Below are 23,926 nucleotides of genomic sequence, written 5' to 3'. Positions count from 1 at the left end.
GTTTCATCAGATTTGCTAAAAAAAGAGGAAGAGTTGCGAGCCCTTGAACCACAGACGAAGGGGATTATTTGCATATGTGTAATGATTTACGGTAATCTTTTATAAATCACATGCAAGGGTGGGAACCTAAAGCGAACAAACTCTCTCTTGCATTATTTCTTTGAATGTTGTGAAAGCTTAGGTGGAAATGGAGAGTACCCCGATTCTAAGGTGAGAACGTCATTTGTGTAAAATTCATATGTATGGAGATTGTGGTTATTTTCCATGGTATTAGGCCTAGCATATATATATATATATATATATATATACTATACTTTAAAAAAACATGAGAGCCAATACAGACCTCTGAGATGATACAATCAAATGAACATCTTGATAGAAAGTGTAGTCTGTAGCAATTTAAATCACACATTTCTCTTATACTTTACCTGTTATATTTTCATAGCGGCTATGGGTCTTATGGCACCGTCAATACTGGATATGCACCAATAGCAGAAGGAAGTCCAGGTAATCTCCTGATTCCATCTCATTGTCTATGTATTATGTTGAATTATTAGCCTATCTACTAGTTGTATTTGAACTTGATGAATAATAGCCTCTGTCGTGTGAATTCCCACATCATTGTGTGAGTTTTTGAACATTTTATAACGTTATAAAGTATTTGTTTGTAGCCTGATGCTGTAATGATTAAATTTCAAATGCCATCTGTAGGGCTCTCTGCTGCTGTGAATGATGACGTCGTGTAATTTCAATTCAAGACAAGTAGATTTATTCGGTGGTTTGCTCGTCAATTACTCTCTGGCGGAAGTTCCTAGGGTGCGATATCTAGAATTCAATGTACACACTTTGTTTTTACCAATAGTCGAACTCTAACCTTAATTACAGAGCTGTTTTCTGGCACTCAGGTCGTTTAGCAACTGTCGTAAAAGTGCAATTGTGTGATATCTTTTTTTTAATTTTTTTTTTATATATATATATATATATATTTTACAGTAGGTATGAGGTCCTTTGCTGCGTATGCTTCTGTTTTTTTGACACCAAACCCACCACTGGTGTGTGTGGCCAAAGAGCTGTATTTTCATGTCATCGGGCCATAGCACCGGCTGTAGTTTTCTTAAATTCATTGGTACTTGGATTGGAACCGGTGCTATGATCAGATGAGAGGAAAGTAGAGCTCTTTGGCCACGCACATCAGCGATGACTCTGGTGTTTAGAAACGGAGGCATATGCAGAAAATGACCACATACCTACTGTAAAATATGGTGGTGGATATTTGATTTTATGGGGTTATTTTGCTTCCACTGGTCCTGGGACACTTTTTAAGGTCAACGGCATTATGAACTTTACCACATACCAGGACATTTTAGCCAAAAATCTGGTTGACTCTTCCAGGAGACTGAAACTTGGCCGGAAGTGGATCTTCCGGCAAGACAATAACCCCAAGCATACATAAAAATCCACAAATATAGGGTAAATTGACCACAAAAATCAACATTTTGCAATGGCCATCTCAGTCATGTATCATAGCGCTGGAGAAGATGGCTGATGTTTTACATGCTCCTAACTAACTGTTTTTGTTGTTTGTCTTTTTGCATTGTTTGTAATTTCTTTTTTAACTTATTCTGTACATAATGTTGCTGCTACTGTCTCTTATGACCGAAAATAACTTATGAACAGCGATTACTCACCATGAACTGGCAGAAGCTTTTTTTCCCCTTTAACGAGCCCGACGTGAAGGACATACCGTTTCCCCAAATCCCCGTCATGTGCGTGAAAAGAGGCCGGAGGTCGTGCTGCCTTCTGAGAATTAGTAGGCGATCGAATAAACCCCCACTGCCTTACGTTCTACTAGCTAAAATGCAATCATTGGAAAATAAAATCAACGACCTATGAGGAAAATTAAACTACCAACGGGACATTAAAAACTGTAATATCTTATGCTTCACGGAGTCATGGCTGAATGACGACTTTATCAACATACAGCTGACTGGTTATACGCTGTATTGGCAGGATGGAACAGAGTCGTCTGGTAAGACAAGGGGTGCGGGCTATGTATATTTGTAAACAACAGCTGGTGCACAATATCTAAGGAAGCTTATCATGAGAGACTCTCAAGGCTGGATAGAGTATCTGTATTTTTCGTAGCTGTCTCCATACCATCACAGACCAATGCTGGCTCTAAGACCGCACTCAATGTGCTGTATTCCGCCATAAGCAAACAGGAAAATGCTCATCCAGAGGCAGCGCTCCTAGTGGCCGGTGACTTTAATGCAGGGAAACTAAAATCTGTTTTACCAAATTTCTATCCGCATGTTAAATGTGCAACCAGAGGGAAGGAAACTCTAGACCACCTTTACTCCACACACAGAGACGTGTACAAAGCTCTCCCTCGCCCTCCATTTGGCAAATCTGACCATAATTCTATTCTCCTGATTCCTGCTTACAAGCAAAAATGAAAGCAGGAAGCACCAGTGACTCTGTCAATTAAAAAAAAGTGGTCAGATGAAGCAGATGCTAAGCTACAGGACTGTTTTGCTAGCACGTACTGGAATATGTTCCGGGATTCTTCCGATGGCATTGAGGAGTACACCACATCAGTCATTGGCTTCATCAATAAGTGCATAGATGACTTCATCCCCACAGTGACCGTGCGTACCGCAACCAGAAGACATTGATTACAGGCAACATCAGCACTGAGGTAAAGGCTAGAGCTGCCACTTTCAAGGAACGGGACTCTAACCCGGAAGCTTATAAGAAATCCCGCTATGCCCTCTGACGAACCATCAAACAGGCAAAGCGCCAATACAGGACTAAGATCGAATCGTACTACACCGGCTCCGACGCTCGTCTTATGTGGCAGGGCTTGCAAACCATTACAGACAACATGGGGAAGCACAGCCGAGAGCTGCCCAGTGACACGAGCCTACCAGACAAGCTAAACTACTTCTATGCTCACTTCGAGGCAAATAACATTGAAACATGCATGAGCGCACCAGCTATTCCGGACGACTGTGTGATCACGCTCTCCGCAGTTGATGTGAGTAAGACCTTTAAACAGGTCAATATTCACAAGGCCGCAGGACCAAATGGATTACCAGGATGTGTACTGCAAGCATGCACTGACCAACTGGCAAGTGTCTTCACTGACATTTTCAACCTCTCCCTGTCTGAGTCTGTAATACCATGTCTGTCTGAGTCTGTAATACCATGTTTCAAGCAGACCACCATAGTCCCTGTGCCCAAGAACACTAAGGTAACCTGCCTAAATGACTACCGACCCGTAGCACTCACGTCTGTAGCCATGAAGTGCTTTGAAAGGCTGGTCATGGCTCACATCAACACCATTATCCCAGAAACCTTAGACCCACTCCAATTTGCATACTGCCCTAACAGATCATGCAATCTCTATTGCACTCCACACTGCCCTTTCCCACCTGGACAAAAGGAACACTTATGTGAGAATGTTATTCATTGACTACAGCTCAGTGTTCCAACACCATAGTTCCCTCAAAACTCATCACTAATCTAAGGACCCTGGGGCTAAACACCTCCCTCTGCAACTGGATCCTGGACTTCCTGACGGGCCGCCACCAGGTGGTAATTGTAGGTAACAACACATCTGCCACGCTGATCATCAACACAGGGGCCCCTCAGGGGTGCGTACTCAGTCCCCTCCTGTACTCCCTGTTCACTCATGACTGCACGGCCCGGCACGATTCCAACACCATCATAGAATTTGCCGATGACACCAGTGGTAGGCCTGATCACCGACAACGATGAGACAGCCTATAGGGAGGAGGTCAGAGACCTGGCCGTGTGGTGCCAGGACAACAACCTCTCCCTCAACGTGATCAAGACAAAGGAGATGATTGTGGACTACAGGAAAAGGAGGACCGAGCATGCACCCATTCTCATCGACGGGGCTGTAGTGGAGCAGGTTGAGAGCTTCAAGTTCCTTTGTGCCCACATCACCAACGAACTATCATGGTCCAAACGTACCAAGACAGTTGTGAATGTACCTGCAATGATGAGACAGATGTTCTTCTTTGTTTTTAGGTCTTATTATCTAAATGCCATACTGTGTTTAATTGTGTTTGATCTTGCCTATCCATCTTGTCTCAAGTGGAACACAATGGAAAAAATCCCAGACTTTGTGTTATCCTCAATGATTTGACACATTTTCAAAGACTCCAGCCACGCTAGTCATAGACTGTTCTCTCTGCTACCGCACGGCAAGCCGTACCGGAGCGCCAAGTCTAGGTCCAAGAGGCTTCTAAACAGCTTCTACACCCAAGCCATAAGACTCCTGAACACCGATTCAAATGGCTACCCAGACTATTTGCATTGCCCACCCCCTCTTTTACGCTGCTGCTACTCTATTATCTATGCATAGTCACTTTAATAACTCTACCTACATGTACATATTACCTCGACTAACCAGTGCCCCCACACATTGACTCTGTACCGGTACCCCCTGTATATAGTCTCGCTATTGTTATTTTACTGCTGCTCTTTAATTCCTTTTATTTCTTATTTGTATTTTTTAAACTGCATTGTTGGTTAGGGGCTTGTAAGTAAGCATTTCAATACACCTGTTGTATTCGGCGTATGTGACTAATAAGATTTGATTTGAGTCTCTGGACTGAGTTTGGGTCGCTTGAATTCCAGTCTGGTTCCCTTTTATTAGGACAATGTGAACACAAAGCTCCCCAGGTTAGCGTGTCATTATTCCTGCACCACACACTAGACGACTGCAACACTGTTTCTCCTGCCATAACCCCTCACATTGGTGTCACAAAAGAGATAAGATGATGATGTGCAGGTTTGTGGGAGAGAAAACCGTGTGCTGTTTTTGGATATTTATTAGCGATTCTCAAGGATGCACATAAATACCAAAATATGTGTAGAGTTTTATAATGACACGATGGTCAGATTATTTGTTCGTAATATGTTATCTATAGGCTAAGAGAGCTTCATAGCTCTTTATTTGATTGTTGGGTTTGAATAGTGCGAGAAGAAACATTTGATGATAATCATGACACACTCTTAAAGGGCAGTTTTAATTTTATGTAGCATTTTTTAATCTGCAGTTATTATTTTGCTATTTATTCTGTTACTATCAACATATAAATATTATTGGTATCTTCTGATTACAATTATTATGCCGCATTTTTTAAAATCTAAAAGCTATCTATTAGCTTACAAAATGTAAGTAGGTATATCTAGCTGTCCGATAGCACGTTCAGATGGAATGGCTTGTCCTGCACTTTGTAAAAACCCAGAGTGCATTACGTGAATTTTGGAAAAAGATCTTGGTTCCTTTTTAAACATAGCAATGTGAATGCAAAGAGGACTCAGACCACAAAATGTGAAGTGAACTGGCAAAATAATTATCTTCATTCAAAGGCAAGGGCAGTGTGAATACAAAGAGAACAGTTATTTTGCAATTTCTTTACCCCGGAGTTCACTGAGATCGGTTATTTTAAAGAGGACTATATGTGAAAACACCCATCTCTCCCAATGTGTTCTCCAATCTCATAAAACATTTTAGAATAAGGCTCAGTGTCGTTATCGTTGCGAGGGGAAAGTGCTGGAGTATTGAAAACGGGTGTTAAACAAAATCTCTTTCTCTGACCAGTTGTGTTAGTATAAAATAATGTAATATCTCATTTTGAATGATTTATTTGATGATATCTTTATCATGGGTGCCAAATATTTTGGAGGTGACTATGTTAAATATGTACAATATTGGAAAGTATTTTCAGTGTTAGATTTCAAAACCATCTGGATATAAAGCTATAGAAAAGTAGATATGTATGTGAATTAGTAACCAAAGCAGTAACATAAAAATAAATATTTCCAAGGGGAGGGAAAAACAAATGTGTACATTTGATAAGAAGGGTCAAGGAACTCGCGACACTTGTCTGTAGATCTGTACTTCATACGGACAAAGTGTAAAGCTATTGAAATTTAGACCTATCACAGGAAATATTTATGTAAAATCAGTTCAATAAAAAATGGCAATTCTAATGGGTGTCCTATGGACAAGGGAGGTCAAAGACCAAAACTCAAGGGGTTTTAGATGTACACTACTGGTCAAAAGTTTTAGAACACCTACTCATTCAAGGGTTTTTCTGTATTTTTACTATTTTCTAAATTGTAGAATAATAGTGACAACATCAAAACTATGAAATAACACATGGAATCATGTAGTAACCAAAAAAGTGATAAACAAATCAAAATATATTTTATGTTTGAGATTCTTCAAAGTAGCCACGCTTTGCCTTGACAGCTTTGCACACGCTTGGCATTCTCTCAACCAGCTTTGAGGTAGTCACCTGGAATGCATTTCAATTAACAGGTGTGCCTTGTTAAAAGTTAATTTGTGGAATTTCTTTCCTTAATGCGTTTGAGCCAATCAGTTGTGTTGTGACAAGGTAGGGGTGGTATACAGAATATTACTTCAAATATGTACAGTGGCAAGAAAAGGTATGTGAACCCTTTGGAATTATCTGGATTTCTACATAAATTGGTCATAAAATTAGATCTGATCTTCATCTAAATCACAACAGACAAACACAGTCTGCTTAAACTAATAACACACACACACACACACGTGTATTTTTCTTGTTTATATTGAATACATAATTTAAACATTCACAGTTTAGGCTGGAAAAATTGTGAACCCCTAGACTTCTCCAAAACCTAATTGGAGTCAGCTAATGTGGCGAGATTAGAGATGTTAGTTAGAGTTGCCCAGCCCTTAATAAAACTCACAAAATGTGAGTTTGCTATTCACAAGAAGCATTGCCTGACGTGAACCATGCCTTGAACAAAATAGATCTCAGAAGACCCAAGATAAAAACATTTTTTTTGACTTGCATAAAGCTGGAAAGGGTTACAGAAGTATCTCTAAAAGCCTTGATGTTCATCAGTCCATGGTAAGACAAATTGTCAATAAATGGAGAAAGTTCAGCACTGTTGCTACTCTCCCTAGGAGTGGCCGTCCTGCAAAGATGACTGCAAGAGCCCAGCGCATAATGCTCAATGAGGTTAAGAAGAATCCTAGTGTCAGCTAAAAACTTACAGAAATCTCTGGAACATGCTAACATCTCTGTTGAAGAATTTACGATACGTAAAACACGTAACAAGAATGGTATTCATGGGAGGACACCATGGAAGGAGCCACTGCTGTCCAAAAAAAACATTGCTGCACATCTGAAGTTTGTAAAATAGCATCTGGATGTTTCACAGTGCTACTGGCAAAATATTATGTGGACAGATTAAACTAAAGTTGAGTTGCTTGGAGGGAACACAACATTGTGTGGAGAAAAAAAGGCACAGCACACCAACATCAAAACCTCTACCCAACTGTAAAGTATGGTGGAGGGAGCTTCATGGTTTGGGGCTGCATTGCTGCCTCAGGGCCTGGACAGCTTACAATCATCGACAGAAAAAGTAATTCACAAGTTTATCAATACATTTTGCAGGAGAATGTAAGGCTATCTGTATGCCAATTGAAGCTCAACAGAAGTTGGTTCATGCAACAGGACAACGACCCAAAACACAAGTAAATAAACAGAATGGCTTCAACAGAAGAAAATACGCCTTCTGGAGTGGCCCAGTCAGAGTCCTGATCTCAACCCGATTGAGATGCTGTGGCGTGACCTCCAGAGAGCAGTTCACACCAGACATCCCAAGAATATTGCTGAACTGAAACAGTTTTGTAAATGGGAATGGTCCAAAATTCCTCCTGACCATTGTGCAGGTCTGATCCGCAACTACAGAAAACGTTGGGTTGAGATTAATGCTGCCAAAGTAGGGTCAACCAGTTATTAAATCCAAGGGTTCACATACTTTTCCCACCCTGCCCTGTAAATGTTTACATGGTGTGTTCAATAAAGACATGAAAACATATAATTGTTTGTGTGTTATTAGTTTAAGCAGACTGTTTGTCTATTGTTGTGACTTGGATGAAGATCAGATCAAATTGTATGACCAATTTATGCAGAAGTACAGGTAATTCCAAAGGGTTCACATACTTTTTCTTGCCACTGTATGTAGGCTACCTTTTTCAACTGTGTCTGAGTGTCACCTAGGAAACAGGTAACAATTTTGTGATGTTCTAAATGTTATTTTGTAGCAACCAATACGTTTTTATGAAGTCGACAACAACTAGGTTATTTCCCCACCTTTATGCTCTGTCAATGCGGATCAGGGGTGAATTTGATGTTTAGTTCAATAGTCTGGCATGGGGACACACCAGTAGATATTTTAAGTGAGGTTTCATAATTATTTTAAGCAGTGCTTGACTTGGGCTGGAGTTGTCCGGAACGCCATACCAGCGCTTCTAATTTTTGGAGAATTGCGTGCCAGCTCCTCTATAAAAACAAAGTAGCCTATAGCTATACACATCGAGACAAAAAAAAACTTGATCAGAGCGGGATTAAGGCGGGATCTTCATTGAACAGAAATGGAGAGTGGGCATTCATTTCCTGATTCCGATTTGTTCATGTTTATTTGCCTTTAGTCTGTGAATCTGTGAGTCACAGTAGGCTTGTCGAGATTGCGCAGATTGAAAATGTGCCATCCCAAGTCAAGCACTGATTTTAAGAGATTTAAGCTGGTTCAAATGACCACAATTATATGTAAGTGTCTCTTCACCAGGGCAGTGGGACAATTCGAATTAAAGGCAGTCAATTCAGGAAGTGAACTTAAATAACAATTCAAAATGAGAAAAAAACAGCATCTATTTTTCAATAACTTCTCAATAAGCTTTTCAATTTTTTTTCTCCATTTTTAGAATTTTTAATTGAAATCACTTCCTAAATCAACTGCCTTCAATTCGAATTGACCCCAGCCCTGCTCTTCACTCCTGAATCTGAACTGGTTTGTCTTTTTTTCTCAGCAATGTTTGCCCCGCCTGTGTGCGACGTCCACGGCCCTAGCGCTCCTCCAGCCAGTATGTTTGACAGCGTGCCAGGATATGAAGGGACGGTGACCGGGGGCGGAGGTATGTGACCTGAGGACCATGGTCCTATGTTTCCTGCCAGTGATCTTTAGTTTTATTAGCAAACAAGTCGCGTACCACACCAGCACTGTTCCTTATGGTTGGAAATTCCATATAGAGTAATAACTCCCTAATAACAAACATGTTGAAAGCCCATGTCATTATGTTTTACTGTAGGTGGGTACCTGCCCCCTCCTATGCCATCTTACCCAGCGCCTCAGCCTGGTCCTGCACAATCAAACTGGAAGTAGGTGTACAATACAATTGCCATAATTTTGTCTCGTCATACATTTTTCTGCATAGCTGTCCTTGCAAACTACACAGGACACACATGCATATTTACTTACATACATACATACATACATACATACATACATACATACAGTGCCTTGCGAAAGTATTCGGCCCCCTTGAACTTTTCGATCTTTTGCCACATTTCAGGCTTCAAACATAAAGATATAAAACTGTGTTTTTTTGTGAAGAATCAACAACAAGTGGGACACAATTATGAAGTGGAACGAAATGTATTGGATATTTCAAACTTTTTTAACAAATAAAAAACTGAAAAATTGGCCGTGCAAAATTATTCAGCCCCCTTAAGTTAATACTTTGTAGCGCCACCTTTTGCTGCGATTACAGCTGTAAGTCGCTTGGGGTATGTCTCTATCAGTTTTGCACATCGAGAGACTGACATTTTTGCCCATTCCTCCTTGCAAAACAGCTCGAGCTCAGTGAGGATGGATGGAGAGCGTTTGTGAACAGCAGTTTTCAGTTCTTTCCACAGATTCTCGATTGGATTCAGGTCTGGACTTTGACTTGGCCATTCTAACACCTGGATATGTTTATTTGTGAACCATTCCATTGTAGATGTTGCTTTATGTTTTGGATCATTGTCTTGTTGGAAGACAAATCTCCGTCCCAGTCTCAGGTCTTTTGCAGACTCCATCAGGTTTTCTTCCAGAATGGTCCTGTATTTGGCTCCATCCATCTTCCCATCAATTTTAACCATCTTCCCTGCCCCTGCTGAAGAAAAGCAGGCCCAAACCATGATGCTGCCACCACCATGTTTGACAGTGGGGATGGTGTGTTCAGGGTGATGAGCTGTGTTGCTTTTACGCCAAACATAACGTTTTGCATTGTTGCCAAAAAGTTCGATTTTGGTTTCATCTGACCAGAGCACCTTCTTCCACATGTTTGGTGTGTCTCCCAGGTGGCTAGTGGCAAACTTTTTAAATGACACTTTTTATGGATATCTTTAAGAAATGGCTTTCTTCTTGCCACTCTTCCATAAAGGCCAGATTTGTGCAGTATACGACTGATTGTTGTCCTATGGACAGAGTCTCCCACCTCAGCTGTAGATCTCTGCAGTTCATCCAGAGTGATCATGGGCCTCTTGGCTGCATCTCTGATCAGTCTTCTCCTTGTATGAGCTGAAAGTTTAGAGGGACGGCCAGGTCTTCGTAGATTTGCAGTGGTCTGATACTCCTTCCATTTCAATATTATCGCTTGCACAGTGCTCCTTGGGATGTTTAAAGCTTGGGAAATCTTTTTGTATCCAAATCCGGCTTTAAACTTCTCCACAACAGTATCTCGGACCTGCCTGGTGTGTTCCTTGTTCTTCATGATGCTCTCTGCGCTTTAAACGGACCTCTGAGACTATCACAGAGCAGGTGCATTTATACGGAGACTTGATTACACACAGGTGGATTCATCATTAGTCATTTAGGTCAACATTGGATCATTCAGAGATCCTCAGTGAACTTCTGGAGAGAGTTTGCTGCACTGAAAGTAAAGGGGCTGAATAATATTGCACGCCCAATTTTTCAGTTTTTTATTTGTTAAAAAAGTTTGAAATATCCAATAAATTTCGTTCCACTTCATGATTGTGTCCCACTTGTTGTTGATTCTTCACAAAAAATTACAGTTTTATATCATTATGTTTGAAGCCTGAAATGTGGCAAAAGGTCAAAGTTCATGGGGGCCGAATACTTTCGCAAGGCACTGTACATACATACATACATACATACATACAGTTGAAGTTTACATACACTTAGGTTGGAGTCATTAAAACTCGTTTTTCAACTACTCCACAAATTTCTTATTAATAAACTCTAGTTTTGGCAAGTCGGTTAGGACATCTACTTTGTGCATGACACAAGTCATTTTTCCAATAATTGTTTATAGACAGATTATTTCACTTATAATTCACTGTATCACAATTCCACTGAGTCAGAAGTTTACATACACTAAGTTGACTGTGCCTTTAAACAGCTTGGAAAATTCCAGAAAATGATGTCATGGCTTTAGAAGCTTCGGATAGGCCGATGGACATAATTTGAGTCAATTGGAGGTGTACCTGTGGATGTATTTCAAGGGCTACCTTCAAACTCAGTGCCTCTTTGCTTGACATCATAGGAAAAATCTAAAGAAATCAGCCAAGACATCAGAAAAAAATTGTAGATCTCCACAAAACTGGTTCATCCTTGGGAGCAATTTCCAAACGCATGAAGGTACTACGTTCATCTGTACAAACAATACACCATGGGATATCGCAGCTGTCATACCGCTCAGGAAGGAGACGCGTTCTGTGTCCTAGAGATTAACGTATTTTGGTGCAAAATGTGCAACTCAATCCCAGAACAACAGCAAAGGACCTTGTGAAGATGCTGGAGGAAACGGGTACAAAAGTATCTATATCCACAGTGAAACGAGTCCTATATTGACATAACCTGAAAAGCCGCTCAGCAAGGAAGAAGAGACTGCTCCAAAACCGCCATAAAAAAGCCAAACAACGGTTTGCAACTGCACAAGGGGACAAAGATTGTACTTTATGGAGAAATGTCCTCTGGTCTGATGAAACAAAAATAGAACTGTTTGGCCATAATGACCATCGTTATGTTTGGAGGAAAACAGGGGAGGCTTGCAAGCCGAAGAATACCATCCCAACCGTGAAGCATGGGGGTGGCAGCATCATGTTGTGGGGGTGCTTTGCTGCAGGAGGGACTGGTGCACTTCACAAAATAGATGGCATCATGAGGATGGAAAATGATGTGGATATATTGAAGCAACATCTCAAGACATCAGTCAGGAAGTTAAAGCTTGGTCGCAAATGGACAATGACCCCAAGCATACTTCCAAAGTTGTGGCAAAATGGCTTAAGGACAACAAAGTCAAGGTATTGGAGTGGCCATCACAAAGCCCTGACCTCAATCCTATAGAAAGTTTGTGGGCAGAACTGAAAAAACATGTGCAAGCAAGGAGGCCTACAAACCTGACTCAGTTACACCAGCTCTGTCAGGAGGAATGGGTCAAAATTCACCCAACTTATTGTGGGAATCTTGTGGAAGGCTACCCAAAATGTTTGACCCAAGTTAAACAATTTAAAGGCAATGCTACCAAATACTAATTGAGTGTATGTAAACTTCAGGAATTGTGAAGAAATTGAGTTTAAATGTATTTGGCTAAGGTGTATGTAATCTTCCGACTTCAACTGTACATACACTGACATCCCTTTATGCTCTTTACATGCAGTGCATTCGGAAAGGATTCAGACCCCTTGACTTTTTCCACATTTTGTTACGTTACAGACTTATTCTAAAATGGATTCAAATATTTTTTTTCCATTGTCAATCCACTCAATACCCCATAATGACAAAGCAAAATTAAGATTCAACAAAGAAAAATACAGACCCTTTACACAGTACTTTGTTGAAGTCGCTACAAGCATGTTTGTTTAAGCACCTTTGGCAGCGATCACAGCCTTCAGTATTCTTGGGTATGACTCCACAAGCTTGGCACACTTGTATTTGGGGAGTTTCTCCCATTCTTCTCTGCAGATCTTCTCAAGCTCTGTCAGGTTGGATGGGGAGCGTCGCTGCACAGCTATTTTCAGGTCTCTCCAGAGATGCTTGATCGGGTTCAAGTACGGGCTCTGGCTGGGCCACTCAAGGACATTCAGAGACTTGTCCCGACGCCACTCCTGCTTTATCTTGGTTGTGTGCTTAGGGTCGTTTCCCTGTTGGAAGGTGAACCTTCACCCCAGTCGGAGATCCTGAGTGCTCTGGAGCAGGCTTTCATCAAGGATCTCTCTGTACTTTGCTCCGTTCATCTTTGCCTCGATCATGACTAGTCTCCCAGTCCCTGCCACTGAAAAACATCCTCACAGCATGATGCTGCCACCACCATGCTTCACCATAGGGACAGTCGCAGGTTTTCTCCAGATGTGACGTTTGGCATTCAGGCCAAAGAGTTCAATCTTGGTTTCATCAGACCAGAGAATCTTGTTTCTCATGATCTGAGAGTCTTTAGCTGCCTTTCGGCAAACTCCAAGCAGGATTTTATGTGCCTTTTACTGAGGAGTGGCTTCCGTCTGGCCACTATACTAAAGGCCTGATTGGCGGAGTGCTGCAGAGATGGTTGTCCTTCTGGAAGTTTATCCCATCTCCACAGAGGAACTCTAGAGCTCTGTCAGAGTCACCTCCCTGACTATGGCCCTTCTCCCCTGATTGCTCAGTTTGGCTAGGCGGCCAGCTCTAGGAAGAGTCTTGGTGGTTCCAAACTTCTTCCATTTAAGTTTGATGGAGGCCACTGTGTTCTTGGGGACCTTCAATGCTGCAGAAATGTTTTGGTACCCTTCCCCAGATTTGTACCTCGACATAATTCTGTCTCGGCGCTCTATGGACAATTCCTTTGACTTCATGGCTTGGTTTTTGCTCTGACATGCACTGTCAACTGTGGGACCTTATATAGACAGGTGTGTGCCTTTCCAAATCATGTCCAATTAATTCAGTCTACCACAGGTGGACTCCAATAAAGTTGTAGAAACATCTCAAGGATGCTCAATGGCAACATGATGCATCTAAGATCAATTTCGAGTCTCATAGCAAAATGGTCTGAATACTTAAGTAAATGAGTTCTATATGTTCTATTTTTAATACATTGGCAAAAATTCCTGTTTTTGCATTGTGTGTGTGTGTGTGTGTGTGTGTGTGTGTGTGTGTGTGTGTGTGTGTGTGTGTGTGTGTGTGTGTGTGTGTGTGTGTGTGTGTGTGTGTGTGTGTGTGTGTATGTATGTATGTATGTATGTATGATATGTATATATATATATATATATATTGAATAAAACATTTTAAAAAATGTAATCAATTTTAGAATAAGGCTAACAAAATGAGAGGAAGTCAAGGTCTGACTACTTTCTGAATGCACTGTATGCTGCTGTTGCTACTCTCTGTTCATTATCTATGCATTGTCACTAACCCGTACCCCTGAACATTGACTCAGTACCGGTACCCATTGTATATAGCTTCGTAATTGTTATTTTATTGTGTTATTATTTTTCCTTTTGTTAATTTTGCAAATTTTTCTTACTTTTTTAAAAGTCTGCATTGTTGGTTAAGGGCTCGTAAGTATGCATTTCACGGTAAGGTCTACAGCTGTTGTATTCGGCATGTGACAAATACAATTTGATCTGATCAGCAAGGTTACTTATCTGAGTTGACCCTTGTATTTTATGTTTGCACTGTCTCTGCACACTCACAGGACAAAACACACAACATTCACACACATTTATACTGACTCTACACACATGCACACACACTAACATACAATCATAATTTACTCTGTTGCTACTCTGTTTATCATATATCTTGATGCATTAGTCACCTGACCCCTATACATATCTACCTCTATGACTCCAGTATCCCTGCACATTGTAATATGGTATTGGAACTGACCCTGTTTATAGCTTATTACTTTCTTGTGTTCTTAATTTCATCTCGTGTGTTTTTTCTCTACCATTTATGTTATTTTTAGTGCTACATTGATATTGATTACAGCACTGTTGGGTTTGTACTGTAGCTTGCAAGAAAGGCATTTCACTGTACTTGTGCACGTGACATTAAAACTTGAAAACAGGTTTATCTTAAGAGGTGATGTACTTACTTAACTAGACTACCAGTGATGACAGTTGAACTGAGACTCAATGTGTATGTAACCGATGTGAAATGGCTAGTTAGTTAGCGGTGGTGCGCGCTAATAGCGTTTCAATCAGTGACGTCACTCGCTCTGAGACTTGAAGTAGGGTTTCCCCTTGCGTTGCAAGGGCCGCGGCTTTTGTGGCGCGATGGGTAACGATGCTTCGTGGGGTGTCAGTTGTTGATGTGTGCAAGGGTCCCTGGTTCGAGCCCGGGTTGGGGCGAAGAGAGGGACGGAACCTACACTGTTACATGTACACTTTCAATTGTGTAGTTGACTGGCAAATATGTGGTTGTTTTATCCTCCACAGTATCCCATCTATCACCGAAGACACTGCTCGGGAGGCCTTTAGCCAGTATGCCTCCAGTAAGTGCTGTTACAGTTCAGCACCAGTTAAGGATGGCGTGATAACCAACATGGAGGCATACAATACATACAGGGTAAGATTAATGTTTTTACTCTGCCCTTTCTGAAAATTGAAGAGTGCTTTTGTCAGGCTTTTCTGTTTTTTTTCTTCTCCTGCGCTTCAACTTCCTGTTATAATCACACTTTTTTCAGATCTTTACAGAATTGTAATGACCTGAGTGAGGGACAAAGGAAAATTGTTATTCTGTGAATCTTTGATCTTGAGTGTTAATGTTTAATATTGACAGCTGGTTCGTTTGGGGTCGAAACTGACTACCTGTGGCCCTCTATAATCACACCCCATGCTCTCCTTTTTAAAAGGAGTCCCTTTATTTTGATAAAAGAGTGACAGGCCCAGACCAGAGAATGTGAAAAATATACACTAGATGGCACTAAAGTTTAAAATATAATGTATGTATCACCAACAGTGAAGGAAGGAATTACTCAACTCTTTGTAATGTAATACTCCTTCTTTGTTTCGCATTCTCAGTATCGCCTGGAAACCTTTATTGAGTCAAGGACCACTGAATGGAGTCAGCAGCCATACAATGGTAACTAATATTGGTGATTCAAATGACCCTATTTATTTATTGTGTTATTTAAATGTCCAGTTCCACTGTTGTATCTGCATTTATTTATATCTTATTTTTGTATTATTTTCTTTGGTTTAGGTCAGCCAGTGGATGGCTATACCCAGACACCCCCTGGGCCCTGGGATATCCCAGCCAAAGCCCCCACCTTTTTTCAGGATGACAAACAGGTCATCAAAGTTCCCAACACCTCATCTGTCAAGGTATGTATTTCTCTGTTGATTAAAGCATGACAGAAAATATACTGAAAAAATATATATACAGTACCAGTCAAAAGTTTGGACACACCTACTCATTCAAGGGTTTTTCTTTATTATTGACTATTTTATACATTGGAGAATAATAGTGAAGACATAAACTATGAAATAACACATATGGAATCATGTAGTAACCAAAAAATTATTAAACAAATCGAAATGTATTTAATAGCTTAGATTCTTCAAAGTAGCCACCCTTTGTGCAAAGGTGTCATCAAGGCAATCTTGGCATTCTCTCAACCAGCTTTTCCAACAGTCTTGAAGGAGTTCCCACATATGCTAAGCACTTGTTGGCTACTTTTGCTTCAGTCTGCAGTTCAAATTATCCCAAACCATCTCAATTGGGTTGAGGTCGGGTGATTGTGGAGGCCAGGTTATCTGATGCGGCACTCCATCACTTTTCTTCTTGGTCAAATAGCCCTTACACAGCCTGGAGGTGTGTTTTGGGATATTGTCCTGTTGAAAAGAAAATGACAGTCCCACGAAGCACAAACCAGATGGGATGGCGTATCGCTGAAGAATGCTGTGCTAGCCATGGTGGTTAAGTGTGCTTTGAATTCTAAATAAATCACTGACAGTGTCACCAGGAAAGCACCATCACATCTCCTTCTCCATGCTCCACGGTGGGAACTACACATGCGGAGATCATCTGTTCACCTACTCTGCGTCTCACAAAGACATGGCGGTTGGAACCAGAAATCTCAAATTTGGACTCATCAGACCAAAGGACAGATTTCCACTGGTCTAATGTCCATTGGTCGTGTTTCTTGGCCCAAGCAAGTCTCTTCTTCTTATTTGTAACCTTTAGTAGTGGTTTCTTTGCAGCAATTCGACCATGAACGCCTGATTTCAAGCAGTCTCTGAACAGTTGATGTTGAGATGTCTGTTACTTGAAGCGTTTATTTGGGCTGCAATCTGAGGTGCAGTTAACTCTAATGAACTTATCCTCTGCAGCAGAGGTAACTCTGGGTCTTCTTTTCCTGTCATGTCATCATGACAGCCAGTTTCGTCATAGCGCTTGAAGGTTTTTGCACTTGAAGAAACTTTCAACGTTCTTAAAATTTTCCGCATTGACTGACCTTCATGTCTTAAAGTAATGATGGACTGTTGTTTCTTTTTGCTTATTTGAGCTGTTCTTGCCATAATATGGACTTGGTATTTTACCAAATAGGGCTATTTTCTGTATACCACCCCTACCTTGTCACAACACAACTGATTGGCTCAAACCCATTAAGGAAAGAAATTCCACAAATTAACTTCTAACAAGGCACACCTGTTAATTGAAATGCATTCCAGGTGACTACCTCATAAAGCTGGTTGAGAGAATGCCAATAGTGTGCAAAGCTGTCAAGGCAAAGCATGGCTACTTTGAAGAATCTCAAATATAAAATATATTTTGATTTGTTTAGCACTTTTTTGGTTACTACATGATTCCATATGTGTTATTTCATAGTTTTGATGTCTTCACAATTATTCTACATTGTAGAAAATTGTAAAAATAAAGAAATACCCTTGAATGAGAAGTTGTGTCCAAACTTTTGACTGGTCCTGCATATACAGTTGATGTCGGAAGTTTACATACACATTAGCCAAGTACATTTAAACAGTTTTTCACAATTCCTGACATTTAATCCTAGAAAAATTCCCTGTCTTAGGTCAGTTAGAATCACCACTTTATTTTAAGAATGTGAGAGTGTGATTTATTTCAGCTTTTATTTATTTCATCACATTCCCAGTGGGTCAGAAGTTTACATTCACTCAATTAGTATTTGGTAGCATTGCCTTTAAATTGTTTAACTTGGGTCAAACATTTTGGGTAGTCTTCCACAAGCTTCCCACAATAATTTGGGTGAATTTTGGCCCATTCCTCCTGACAGAGCTGGTGTAACTGAGTCAGGTTTGTAGGCCTCCTTGCTCGCACACACTTTTTCAGTTCTGCCCACATATTTTCTATGGGATTGAGGTCAGGGCTTTGTGATGGCCACTCCAATACCTTGACTTTATTGTCCTTAAGCCATTTTGCCACAACTTTGGAAGTATGCTTGGGGTCATTGTCCATTTGGAAGACCCATTTGCGACCAAGCTTTAACTTCCTGACTAATGTCTTGAGATGTTGCTTCAATATATCCACATCATTTTCCATCCTCATGATGCCATCTATTTTGTGAAGTGCACCAGTCCCTCCTGCAGCAAAGCACCCCCACAACATGATGCTGCCACCCCCATGCTTCACGGTTGGGATGGTGCTCTTCGGCTTGCAAGCCTCCCCCTTTTTCCTCCAAACGTAACGATGATCATTATGGCCAAAAAGTTATATTTTTGTTTCATCAGACCAGAGGACATTTCTCCAAAAAGTACGATCTTTGTCCCCATGTGCAGTTGCAAACCATCGTCTGGCTTTTCTATGGTGGTTTTGGAGCAGTGGCTTCTTCCTTGCTGAGCGGCTTTTCAGGTTATCTCGATATAGAACTAATTTCACTGTGGATATAGATACTTTTGTACCTGTTTCCTCCAGCATCTTCACAAGGTCCTTTGCTGTTGTTCTGGGATTAAGTTGCACATTTTGCACCAAAATACGTTAATCTCTAAGACACAGAACGCGTCTCCTTCCTGAGCGGTATGACAGCTGCGATATCCCATGGTGTTTATACTTGCGTACTATTGTTTGTACAGATGAACGTGGTACCTTCAGGCATTTGGAAATTGCTCCCAAGGATGAACCCGTCTTGTGGAGATCTACACATTTTTTTTCTGATGTCAAGCAAAAAGGCACTGAGTTTGAAGGTAGACCTTGAAATACATCCACAAGTACACCTCCAATTGACTCAAATGAGGTCAATTAGCCTATCCGAAGCTTCTAAAGCCATGACATCATTTTCTGCAATTTTCCAAGCTGTTTAAAGGCAAAGTCAACTTAGTGAATGCAAACTTCTGACCCACTGGAATTGTGATACAGTGAATTATAAGTGAAATAATCTGTCTGTAAACAATTGTTGGCAAAATTACTTGTGTCATGCACAAAGTAGATGTCCTAACCGACTTGCCAAAACTATAGTTTGTTAACAAGAAATATGTGGAGTGGTTGAAACACTTAGGTTGGAGTCGTTAAAACTAGTTTATGTAAACTTCCGACTTCAACTGTATGAAGTTACCTGATGCCTGTGGTCCGCATTGGAAATACACAGTATTTTCCTAACACTTCGTACCATTTTCTTTTCTTTTGTAGAACTTGTTCTGAATACAATATGTACGTCTGAAGTGATTAAATATGCCTTTTTTATAAACTGTAATTTCATCAACAGAACTGTCATACCTGTTTGGGGATGGGAAGAACTCCCTGCAAAGAATGTGCCGGAGTTGGTAATGTAAGTGTCAATATTAAGTTAAATAAAAAGCATGAGCTGGCACACACCCCAAAAAGTTGGTGGAGGTGCTAACTAATGGCGAGTAAACTATAGGCTATAAAAAAATAAAAATAAAGGGAGTCGCACACTCTATATACAACCTCCCAGTAATTTATTGGGTAAACCACCAACGATTCGGCATAACTGTACATTCTTCAGGATGATGTCATGAATGCTTGAACCAGGTTATTTAGACAAACATTGCAATTAGTGCAACCAATGACAATAGTGAGGGGTGTTATACACTAGATGACCAAAAGTATATGGATAGTGGACACCTACTCATCGAACATCTCATTCCAAAATCATGGGCATTAATATGGAGTTGGTCCCGCCTTTGCTGCTCTAACAGCCTCAACTCTTCTGGGAAGGCTTTCCTCTAGATGTTGGAACATTGCTGCGGGGACTTTCTTCCATTCAGCCACAAGAGCATTAGTGAAGTCGGGAACTTATGTTGGGTTGATTATGCCTTGCTCACAGTTGGTGTTCCAATTCGATGGGGTTGAGGTCAGGGCTCTGTGTAGGCCAGTCAAGTTCTACCACACCGATTTGGACAAACTATTTCTGTATGGACTTCGCTTTGTGCACGGGGGCATTGTCATGCTGAAACAGGAAAGGGCCTTACCGAAACTGTTGCCACAAAGCCATATAGTGTAACTGTTAAAATAATAGTTCAACATAATTAGATATTGTACATAGTATTATCATCAGCATACATTATTTTAATTTCATATACATATTTCATTGTTCTCATTTAATCTTTGTTACATGTAATCTTTTGGTTCAACTGTAATGCACAATAAGTATTATCAACAAAGGGAATATCTTGGCTTTCACGCTGATAAACTGTAGAAAGAATATGTTAATTTAGCAGAATTGTTCATTAAAAGGGGACTTATTCATAAAAAAGGGCCTGAGGTCAAAGTCAATGTTCAGACCACTAGGGGTCAGTGTTTTTAGAGGGGAGATCCAGTAGGCCTCACTCTGTTGTGGCAGGTTCTCAATGTTTTCTCCTTTCCTTGGTAGAGTAACATGCTCAATACCTGTGTATTTGAGGGAGGAGATAGGATGTTAGCTTCAACAAAGTGAGCGTTTTGTTTTTCTTCTTTGGTTTAGTTTTTAGAAATTCCTCTCTTGGTTTTTGGGATATTGTCATCATTGCATCATCAAGAGTTTTGTCCTTGTAGCCTCTCATTTCGAATTTGTCTGTCATTTTCTTAGTATTGTTGTCACTGCGCCTCCCGAGTGGCGCAGTGATCTATGGAACTGCATCGCAGAGCTAGCTGTGCCACTAGAGATTCTGGGTTTGAGTCCAGGCTCTGTCATAGCCAGCCATGACCGGGAGACCCATGGGGCGCTGCACAATTGGCCCAGCACAATAAGCATCATCATTATTTTTATAGTCCTTTTATGGAAGAGATACATAGATGTCTTTTGTGCTCTGGGAAGGATTCATTCTAAATTATTTCCAAACGCGGGTAAATGAGATCACTGAATATCTCAATTGCAGACTGATAAGAGAAAAATAAACTATCTGAATCATCAAAGAGTGATGCATTACATACAAAGCCCACAGACCACAACACCCTGCTACGCGCGGACAGTATGCATCCCCTTCCCATGAAGAATGGTTTACCATATAGCCAGTTGTGCAGGATTAAAATACATCCGTGGCCAACAGTCAGATTTTATTTAAAAAAATGTCTCCCAATTTCGTGGTATCCTCATTTTTAGTTACAGTCTTGTCTCATCGCTGCAACTTCCGTACAATGCCCGCTTAACCCAGAAGCCAGCCGCACCAATGTGTCGGTGGAAACACCGTACACCTGGCAACATTGTCAGAATGCAATGCGCCCGGCCCGCCACAGGAGTCGCTAGTGCGCGATGGGACAAGTACATCCCTGCCGGCCAAACCCTCCCCTAACCCGGACGACGCTGGGTCAATTGTGCGCCGCCCCATGGGTCTCCCGGTTGCGGCCGGCTGCAATAGAGCCTGGACTCGAACCAGGATCTCTAGTGGATTTAAAAAAAAAAAAATTATAGCCGACAATATTACGTTACTATAATTCACAGTTGCATTGCAGCCTTGGTAACAATGTAAAAAGAAAAAGAAGATAATTCAATATTTTGACTACTGAATTAACTGCACCTCCACATTAACTAAACTACTAGTTACTTTCAGTTGTTTGAATGAATGTGATTCTCTCTTTGTTTATTCTAACTGTCACAAACAATAGCCTAAAGAACTAATCTGTAGTGTTGTCCCTTGGTGCTCTATAAACCACAGAGAGTGTCAGCTGTGTTATTTCCTTGTTTTATCACCGCTTCCAGAAAATCTGCTGGGTGTGCAATGGAGCTGGTAACCGTAGTAGTGGTGATCGATGCCATCATTGCCAAGGGAGGGGAAGGGTCAAGTAAGAATGTTATGCACTCTTTATCAGCTTTTAAACACAGGTAACTTTATTTTTTTTAATTATGGAGAAAAATACATTTCTGGAGGAAAGGAAACTCCACAGAGAATCATAATTGCTTACTTAGCAAATGTGTGTTGCTAAAGTACAGTGTTTGTATTTCAGTCATTTCCCTATGGCCTCTCAGGGACTTGGGTGGTGTAGTTGACATGTTGTTTCTCATCAGTTGCAGCCATTGTCATGGTAAAGGTTCAAGGGAGTGTGAGACCTGTAAAGGCAAACGACAGCTTTTGGTCTTCATCAACCTCAAGGTTATATGGTGAGTGAGTGCTGGTGTTAGCTCAGCATTTTTCAACTGAATAACAGTATGTGTCATACATTAGATGCACTAGATCCAGTAGATCTCTGCTTCCTTTGTATGATTAACTAGAAGATTTGTTGATTGCTTGTCTTCAACTTTTACTTAATTTCCTCTGTTTCTGTATCCCCACTTACTAGGACTAATAATCTTGATGACTACATTGTGGAACAGTCGAGTGGTTTGCATGTGGTCAACCTGAGCAAGGTGTCCGGGCAGGAGATGTTTAGGGACGCTCAGTACATGGTAAAAAAAAAAGACATATTTTAATGGGAATATGATATCAGTCTGCATGAAATTAAGATATTTGGTGATGTACGTGAGACAATGGGTTTTTGCTATCAGTATTTACCCTCTGTCGTGTAGGTTTACCCAGTGATGGGGTTCCCAGACCCTAATGTGGTGCGTGCTGCAGAGCGTTTAGTGAGGGAGCACCAAACCAGGTTCTCTCAGACCTCACGCATTCTACAACAGGTACAGACATTTTTTTTCCCCCCACCTCATGATTCAAATAACAACAACTCCTTCTTTACATGAAGTATCTTATTATGCTGGAAGATTGTTTGTGCATTTGCTTGTTCTAAGTTGAAAAGGTTTGTCATGGTATTTGGCTTATTTTAATAACAGAATCTTCTCTCGCACTCTCTCTCCCTCTGCAGCGCCAGACCATTGAGTTGATTCCTGTCACCAAGGTGACCTACAAGTGGAAGGGAGACTCACACATTTACTTTGTCTATGGGAATGAGTTCAAAGTCAGCGCTGATAACTACCCAGCTACCTGTTGCTGCACAGTAATGTAACCCAGATCTGCTTCAGAGGAAGACATTGCATTGATTATATTGAATATGACTCTGAACTAAGGAATGTGATTATAAAGCAGTTTATGGTCGGCAGACTGTCAATCGTGCAGTTTGCTATGTCATTAAACAAATGCATGAATTTTTGGAATATTTGTATTTTCTACTTGCAAACAAACTCGCTTTTTGTGAAATAGATGTGGATGTAATACAATTTCCACAGGAGGTCATTGAGGACCACACAGGCCCTAGGATGAACCTACTGGGCACACACTGGTTGAATCAACGTTGTTTCCACATATTTTCAATGAAATTGAACCAATGTGGAATAAACGTTGAATTGACGTCTGTGCCCAGTGGGGAAAAAGTGAAGATGGAAGGCTGGCTGTAATGTATAATGTACTGAAACCTATGCATTGCGCTATGCGATAGTTCTGTCATTTGTGAACATGTCTGCTAATTTGTACTCTTTTTCATGATTGTATACAACAAATATCTGTGTGATTGATGAATATCATTTCCATTGTATGTTATACTATTTTCTTATAGATATAACCTTACAAAACAGAAATATTAACATTGATTCAATTTTATGAAATAACCACATTAAGGGAAGAACTGGACATATCTTGAGGGTGTTTTCTAATCCATTAATATTTGTTTTATAAATAAAGGATTTCTTACTGTGTTTTGTGATGATCAAATCTTGGTTTATCTCGGC

At 40.7% G+C, this 23,926-nt stretch overlaps 1 protein-coding gene across 1 annotated transcript; it reads left to right on the top strand.

The window, feature by feature from the left end:
- The first annotated feature begins 71 nt into the window (after positions 1-71).
- On the top strand, positions 72-23,893 carry ssuh2rs1 (ssu-2 homolog, related sequence 1). The gene is given in 13 exon segments (NM_001140461.1): positions 72-210; positions 446-507; positions 8,909-9,013; positions 9,188-9,257; positions 15,294-15,423; positions 15,879-15,939; positions 16,060-16,181; positions 19,538-19,600; positions 21,971-22,053; positions 22,277-22,369; positions 22,549-22,654; positions 22,775-22,882; positions 23,068-23,893. Coding segments are annotated over 13 exon segments (1,167 nt in total). The 5' UTR covers positions 72-187; the 3' UTR covers positions 23,209-23,893.
- Positions 23,894-23,926: the final 33 nt, after the last annotated feature.

The sequence above is a fragment of the Salmo salar genome, chromosome 13 (assembly GCF_965601325.2).
Source record: "Salmo salar chromosome 13, fSalSal1, whole genome shotgun sequence".
Lineage (NCBI taxonomy): Eukaryota > Metazoa > Chordata > Actinopteri > Salmoniformes > Salmonidae > Salmo > Salmo salar.
This window is presented reverse-complemented; position numbering and strand designations above follow the sequence as displayed.